Source organism: Oryx dammah, unplaced genomic scaffold (genome assembly GCF_014754425.2).
Source record: "Oryx dammah isolate SB20612 unplaced genomic scaffold, SCBI_Odam_1.1 HiC_scaffold_19, whole genome shotgun sequence".
Classification (NCBI taxonomy): domain Eukaryota; kingdom Metazoa; phylum Chordata; class Mammalia; order Artiodactyla; family Bovidae; genus Oryx; species Oryx dammah.
In genome coordinates, this window is record NW_024070203.1 from 92,731,500 (window position 1) to 92,739,575 (window position 8,076).

At 53.7% G+C, this 8,076-nt stretch overlaps 1 protein-coding gene across 1 annotated transcript in view; it reads left to right on the forward strand.

Moving 5' to 3' along the window:
- DEPTOR (DEP domain containing MTOR interacting protein) overlaps positions 1-8,076 on the forward strand; it is an 80,676-nt gene that overhangs the window by 3,124 nt on the left and 69,476 nt on the right. Inside the window, exons 2-3 of the mRNA XM_040261708.1 lie at positions 1,601-1,779; positions 2,876-2,999. Coding sequence (XP_040117642.1) covers positions 1,601-1,779; positions 2,876-2,999 — 303 coding nt within the window. The remainder of the gene's footprint in view (positions 1-1,600; positions 1,780-2,875; positions 3,000-8,076) is intronic.

Here is an 8,076-nt window from a genome sequence, read left to right on the forward strand (position 1 = left end):
GGGCTGGTCCTCCTGAGGCCTCTCTCCTTGGTGTGTAGACGGCCGCCTTCTCTCTGCGTCCTCACTGGTCCTCCCTCTCGGCCTGTCTGTATCCTGATCCCCACTTCTTAAAGGGAGACTGCTGTTAGTCCAGGGCCTGCCCTAGTGGCCTCATCTGGTTGTAATCACCTTTTAAAAGACCCTGTCTCCAAATGCAGTCACATGCTGAAGTACCAGGGGTTTTACAGCCTCAAAGTATGAATTTTAGGGGAACCCAGCTCAGCCTATTACAGTGGTGTAGCAAGGAAGAGCATCTTGGTCTCAGAGCTTCAACCTAGAGTGTTCCCAACTCAGAGTCATAGCCCCTGGCATATCAAAGCCCATTAAATTCCCTTTAGTGCACTCCAGCAGGCTCAGTGGGTAAAGAATCTGCCTGCAAGGCAGGAGACGCAGGGACCTGGGTTCAGTTCCTGGGTCGGGAAGATTCTCTGGAGGAGGGCGTGGCTACCCACCCCAGGATTCTTGCCTGGAGAATCCTCATGGACAGAGGAGCCTGGTGGGCTGCCGTCCCTAAGGTTGCAAAGAGTGGACTTGACTGAAGCGAGTGAGCACACACATTAAACAAAAATCAGGCGTGGGCAGGACCTAGTTCCTTCCTTCGGGAAGGGGGGGCGGGGCCTGTTCCGTGTTGGGTGCTGTGCTGAGTTGCTGGGGCTCCACAGACGCTGCGGCCCCAAATCGCAGCATCACCAGGGATGGGGTCGGTGCAGCGGCCTCCATCTGACAGAGGAAGAAAGAGACGTTCACCCGGTTTCTGTGTGGTTACTCAGTCAACCCCACTTCTCTACAGTGTTGAGATGATGGAGTAAGACGCATGCGAGTCATGTGGGTGACCCAGGGATGTAGCCCGCCAGCTCCTCTGTCCATGGGACTCCCCAGGCGAGAACACTGGGGTGGCTCGCCATGTCCTTCTCCAGGGGCTCTTCCCGACCCAGGGCTCGAACCCGGGCCTCCTGCGGCCCCTGCGTTTGCACCACTTGCCCCAGCCGGGAAGCCCTGGTTTGTGTAAAGAACCTCACAAGGGGCTTAGTTGTTGTCCCTAGGAAGGCAGACCAGCGCGGGCAGGCATCTTCATGCGTTTTCCGACTTCAGTCTCTCCTGCTTGGAAGTACCTGATGGGCAGGTTGGGTAGACATTCATTTGTATTTGCTGTGTGATGGAGTGAATCCAGAGGGCGTGGATTCTCAGCAGTCTGTGATGAGGAAGTGCTTGGTTTCCGCAGGGTTCTAGAAGTTTCTGGTTGCAACCATAAGCTCCCCCGGTGGAGAGCGAGGGAGGGAGGGAGCCAGGGCAGGGCGAGAGCATGCCCAGGTGGACGCAGAGCTCTGTGCTGTCAGAGCTTGGGCCTGCCTCCCCTCCGTGTGCCACTCAGGATCTGTGGGTGGGGTCACTTTCTGGGGCCTCTGCTCTGACCAGAGGGAAATGGCCCGCTGACATAAAGGTATTTGGGTGGTGCTCTGATGCGTCCCGGGCTTGAATTTCGTCACTGCTCTCTGGGACTGAATCAGTGGTGCGTGTTGTCGTCAGAATTCCTAAAGTGATTGCCAACTTTTCTTTCCAGGCTCAGGCTGCATGAAGAAAAGGTGATTAAAGATAGGCGACATCATCTTAAAACCTACCCAAACTGTTTCGTCGCAAAAGAGCTGATTGACTGGCTGATCGAACACAAGGAGGCGTCTGACAGAGAGACAGCGGTTAAGCTCATGCAGAAGCTAGCGGACCGGGGCATCATCCACCACGGTGAGTGAGGCGGCCGCGAGGGCTTTTTGGCCACACTCTGCAGTGGGTGGGATCTCGGTTCTCCAAGCAGGGATTGCACCCGTGCCCCTGCCCAGGAGTGCAGCCTCTTAACCGCAGGACCTCCAGGGAAGCCGCGACTCTTGTGTTTCAGGTATGAGCCCGCCCGTTTAAGACACAGAGCGTCTCGCTTTGCCTCTTGCGCCCCTCTGCCCAGCAACACTCCCTCCCTTCTTCCAGGAGGCGCCTGGGTTTGTCTCTGTGGGCCTCTCCTTACTTTCTCACCTCTGAGCACGCACCTCTCAGCAGAGTAACGTGCTGTTTTAAATCTCTGTTGAGATGCACGTTCCTGCCTTTGCCGTTTGATCTGCATCCTGTTTGTGGGATTCACTCACGCTGGTGGTGTGTCTTGTCTGCGCCTTTCTACTGCAGCGGGCACCGTGCACCGTTTGGCCATCGCACCTTCATCCATTCTGCTGACGGGCGTTTGGGCGGTGTCCGAGTCTTGCTGTTACCCTCTGTTTCAGTGGCCAGTCCTGACCGCATCCCCCTGAAACGTCTAACCCTGGCCAAGACCTTTCACGCGCTGCTGCTCTCTCAGGCTGAAACGCCCGCCGCCTCCCCACGCGCTCACTTTCTTCCCCTCCTGCATGCTTCACTCGCACGCAGGCTCTTCAGAGAGGCGGCCTCCCCACCGCAGAGCACCCCACGTCTAGACGCGCCTTGGACGTGTGCTCGGCTCTTTCATAGCCCTAGCTGTATCGCCTCCTGTTTCAGTTACTTATCAACCTGTCTCTGTCTCGCTGGATTTCACATTCCTTCAGGCTGATGCCTACCCTGCTATCGTGCTCAAGAAGAGTTTGTGGAAAGGAGGAGGAACTGACTCTTGTGACTCTCTTAACGAGTGATGATGACAGCTCATAAACTGAGCACTTTTCTGTATCAGGGACTGTGCTAAATACATGTGTTAAATTGTCAAGTAGTATGCTTGAGAAATTAGGTAATAAAACAATTCTCAATTAGCATCTTCCTTCATCTGAGTGAGTAATAAGAGGTGTTTTTTTTCCTTATTTGCCTCTCTGTGTATATTGTCTTTCAGTTTGTGATGAGCATAAGGAATTCAAGGACGTCAAACTCTTCTACCGCTTTAGAAAGGATGACGGCACCTTCCCCCTGGACAACGAAGTGAAGGCCTTCGTGAGGGGACAGAGGCTGTATGAGAAGTAGGTTGTGCGTGGACTCCTCCGCTTGAACCTTGTAGAGCTCTTTCCATCTTTTATCATTTTTACTTCAGCCCGGCTCTCCCACGTGGGGTGGTTGCATAACTCTTCCTTTTAATATGAGAAAACTCTATCACACTTGCTTTTCTGTTTGCCAGAAATTAAGTCAGTTTCATAAGATTCTTAATAAGGAATTTATTTCAATAGTATTTTCTATATTTAGGTCGATTTAACAAAATCCAACAGTGAAAGCAGAAGGTTGGCCCTTGGCGTTTGCCATCCAGTGATGCGGCTGCCTGCCCTCTTTTAAGGGTTAGCGTGTGACCTGGAAGCATAGACTTGTAAACGGCTAAAGAAGCATTGTCAAGCACAGGGGAAGTCCAAGTTCAGGTCAAGAGATGAGCAGTGAGAGAACTTCAGAAAGCAGAGTGGGCGAAGAGGAACGACCTCGCAGCTCTCTGGAGAATAGGACTGTACTGTGGCCCCGGAGTGTTTGCTTGGTGGATCTTGACCCGCCCAGGGCTTTGTCTCTGAGCTGAGCTGCTATTTCTGTGATTCCGTTCCAAGCCTACCTTCCTTGTTTATTTTTTTTTCCAGGGCAACCCTTAGAGAAAGGAATGAAGGGGCAGTGGCACCCTTTCCTTAACTCTTGACTGCCTTTCCCAACACGCATTCATGACATGAAAGGCCTCCTCTGTGAGTGGGTGGGTGCGTGGGGCAGAGGCACCTGGGTGGTCCGGTTAAGTACCATGATGGTTAGGAGCCGGGCCAGGTTTGAGTTCTAACCGTGGGACCTGACCCTTCTGAGCCTCAGCGTCCTGCTTTCCGACGTGGAAGTGGGTGATGGCGCTGTTCAGCGCTGCTGTGGGCACTTGAGGAACCGTTTGCGTCCAGCACTTAAGGACTGTGCCCGGTGCCTCTCGCGTGTGGTCAGCTCCCGTGGAGGACAGCCATGTCAGGCGCTAGCCCGACGTCACGCCGCGCCGGGTCCTGTCCCTCCCCTGTCCCGCCCCTGTCGCGGTCTGTCCCCCTCTCCGGGTGCTGGGCTGTGCAGACGCTTCCTGCCCCGCCGCGCTCTTTCTCCTGGCTCCCTGGCCGCCTGCTGTCTGTCCCCAGGTGTCGGAAACCCCCCTCTCCTGCGTGTGTGACTGTGAACGGGACGCTCCGTCAGCACCTCCGTTTGCTTTTACTGGAGTGTGTGTGTACGTGTTGTTGCCGCTTTCTTTTGCTTTCTTAGTTCCTTTTGGAAAATTCTAGTTGGTGTTTAGCATTTAGGCTACCCCGCTGGTCCATTGAAACTGTGAAGATTTTATGTTGTCAAAAGCATCCGTGTCAGGAGTTCCTAACCCGTGTCGGGTTAGGATTCTGGGCTCTTCCTGCTGTGGCCAGGTTCAGTCCCTGGCCCGGGACTGAGATCCTGCAAAAAGAAAAAAAATCATATCATTTCCTTGGAAGCACGCCAGGCGATTCTGTAACACTTTTCTAGCTATAGATTATCTCCTGGGATCCGGGCAGTCACCTTATGGGAGCCAGGGTTGCAGCAACTGAAACGTCTGACAGAGAACTTTTCTTACTAGTGGGATGGGTATGATAAGAACGGTTGAAGAAGGCTGTTCGTCGCGTCCAGAAAACGCCCACCAGCCCCCGCCTCTGCTGCTTCCCCCTGACGTTCTCTGCACCAGTCGCACCAAACTGTGTGTCCCTGGGCCGTCCAAGTCTCTCTTCTGCCTCCGGGCACTTGCTAATTCGCGAATTATCCCACAAACACTTAGTGAGCCCTCCCCAGCTGGCAGGCACAGTTCCAGCCCCTGGGAACGTGCCGCGGATCAAAGGCGGACAAAGCCCCTGCCTCCGCGGAGCGTGCAGGCTAGTGGCAGAGGCAAGGGACCCTTCCCGAGGGGAGGGCGGGGAGGCACGCTGGGGGGACAGGGAAGACCTCCCTCCGAGGGGGCGTTGAATGGAGTGCGGATCCGCTGGGACAGCTTCCCGGGCGGAGGGCACCGCAGCGGGGAAGGCCTGGGTGGGAGGGCGCTCAGCGTCCTTCAGCCGCGAGGAGGCCAGGGCGTCCGGCAGAGGAGGAGGGCTGAGCGGTGGGACGTGGGCCGGGCCAGGCCGCCGCGGTACTGAAGGGCTCCCGCGTGACGGGAGCCCGTTGGAGGCGGGGGTGGTCCCGGGGGGGACCCGGGGTGCTTTTGCCTGGGATGTCCCCTTGCCCAGTGGACTCTCTCTGCCGGGCTCAGCCCTCTCCCTCCCTCACTCTGACTTCCAGGCTGTGTGTTCAGTGTGGCCTTTTCTGCGCATCCGTCCACGTCGCCTCAGGATGGACTTAGGTGGTGCTCCTGTGTGCTTGCCCCATGAGGGGGCTGTATTAGGCCTTCACCTTTGTGTGTTTGCAGCATTAGACCAAGACGTGTGAGCAGGGGAGCTGCTTTATCCTTCTTTCTACTGCCTGCAGTTTCACCCGGGCCTCGCCGGGCATAGATGGTAAATAATTTGCTAGAAAGGGTAACTAGACTTTTGATCCCTGGACGAGCTGACCAGCATTGCTGGACTTTTTGGGTGTGCAGCTGGCTTTCTATCCACTAGTGTTCAGTGCCTCAGTGCCAAGTAAATTCATTTCCTCAAACTGCTTGCAAAGTTAGCAGCAGGAGAAGTCATTTCGTAAGCACTTAGCCTGGCGTGACCTAACTGTCACCTCGCAAACCTTGGCTCTTACTTCCCCGTGTGCCAGCATGCGTGCGGAGCAAACTCTCAGGCCTCTGGAGCTGAGAGTTCAGGTCACCTATTTGGCCGATTTAGTTTAGTTTTTAATGCATTTTTCCTTGTTTCCCTGGCCATCTTTTTCATGAATCTCCGCGTGGATTATTATTTTCCAAGTTTTGGACACTTAAAAAGAAACAATAAGAAATCTTGGTTTTGATTATGATTCTTCTTTTCAAGACTTTTTATCATTTGAAAATGGACTCTGGGACCTCTCTGGCGGTCCAGTGCTTAAGGCTGTGTGCTTCCACTGCCTGGGTCGTGGTCAGGAAACGGACATTCCACATGCACGGCACAGCCAACAGCGACCAGAAAATTCACTGTTTCCCTGTGTTCAGGATATTTGTAATAGTTGGGAAAGGAGGTCTTGCAAAATATATGTTCCTTTAGTTATTTTCCTTTTAAGGTAATAATAGACAACATTGTCGATTGATAGATATATATCAAATGTCTTCACTAATCCATTTTATTTAATCATCATAACAACCCCCTACTTAGATGCTTTCATTGTTCCCATTTTATAGATGAGAGAAATGTCACAGGGAGAGGTTAAATCTCTTATCCAAGGTCACCTAATTAGTAAAAAACAAAACCAGTTGGGTATGAACCTGAGGGTCCAGGGTCCAAACTGATTGTCACTACACTATTAGTGACTCTTCTCTGTTTCCTTCAATGGAGGGCGAATGAATGGAATCAGTATTTACTTCAAAAATATAACATGGAGTTTGGGAGTATCCGAGTATAGAATTTTCTATAAAAATTTACTGAAAATATTCCAGGATTTTAAAGTAGACATAGGAAAGGAAGAGAAAAATGATTCTCGTTGACGGTGAATCTCAGTGATGTTCTGTGAATATAGTAAAAACTGCGACTTCTGTTTGTGCATTAAGCTTCTCAAAGCATCTGAGCCTCCTGCGTAGAGAGGTGACAGAGCGATGAATCGTAACAGTGACGCCCGTGATGATAGCACTGCTGGTGTTCAGCCCCTCAGGCGCGTCCCACTCTGCAGCTCCATGGACTGCAGCATGCCAGGCTCCCTGGCCTTCTCCATCGCCCGGAGTCTGCTCACTTACATCAATTGTGTCGATGGTGCCATCCAGTCCTCTCACCTGTCGTCCCCTTCTCCTCTCACCTTGAATCGTTCCCAGCATCAGGGTCTTTTCCAAAGAGTCGGCTCTTTGCATCAGGTGGCCAAAGCTCTGGAGTTTCAGCTTCAGCATCAGTCCTTCCAGTGAATATTCAGGACTGATCTCCTTTAGGATGGACTGGTTGGATCTCTTTGCAGTCCGAGGGACTCTCAAGAGTCTTCTCCACACCACAGTCCAAAAGCAGCAATTCGGCGCTCAGCCTTCTTTATATGCACGTGTGTGCTGTGCGCTCAGCCATGTCCAACTCTTTGTGACCCCATGGACTATGGCCCGCCAGGCTCCTCTGTCCCTGGGATTCTCCAGGCAAGAATCCTGGAGTGGGGGCCGTTTCCTTCCCAGCGTCTTCATACGCATGGTAAATAGTGATACAGAACGGGTGGGGCCTTACCTTACTGTCGCAGGAGGCGGGGAGTCTGGACTGGAGCGGTGGCGTCACCTCCGCGTCGCTGCCGCAGCTCCAGGGACAGGAGACGTCAGCCAGGACGGCAGGTCTGCGGCAGCCTCCCTGCCCGCCCCCAGCCCCGAGGGCCTGGCCTCATCCTCAGTATTTCCTTTGTGCTCTCCTCTGGCTTGTTTGTTCTGTGTTATTAAAAGGCCTTTGTGTAACTTGGTGGTTTCTGGCTGGTTTTGCTGAAACGTGCTGATTTGGGGGCCCTCTGCCTTCCTAACCCCTGGTGCTGTCAACCTCACGGACTTGTGGGTTCACGTGGATGGGTTGGTTTCAGCCTGTGGGGCAGGACTACCCAAAGTAGGAGCCATCCCTGCTGCCAGCTCGAGGGGGCCTGAGAAAGAGGGCTGTGCCCAGGGCCTGTGACAGACGAGCCATCGGGAGGACTTCATCTCAGCCCTGCGGGCCCCTGCACTTCAGCAGGCTCCCTCCCGCCTTCCCGGGTAGCTGTGGACCGAGGGCGCAGAGACGGGCGCATGTCTCCTTGCGGGGCCTTCTGGCTCCACACTCACCTCTGCACGGACACACGGACACAGAGACACACGGACTCACAGATTCACAGACTCACAGACTCATGGACACACAGACACACAGACTCACAGATTCACAGACTCACAGATTCACAGACTCACAGACTCACAGACACATGGACACACAGACAAACAGACTCACAGACTCACGGACACACAGACTCACAGACACACAGACTCACAGACTCACAGAC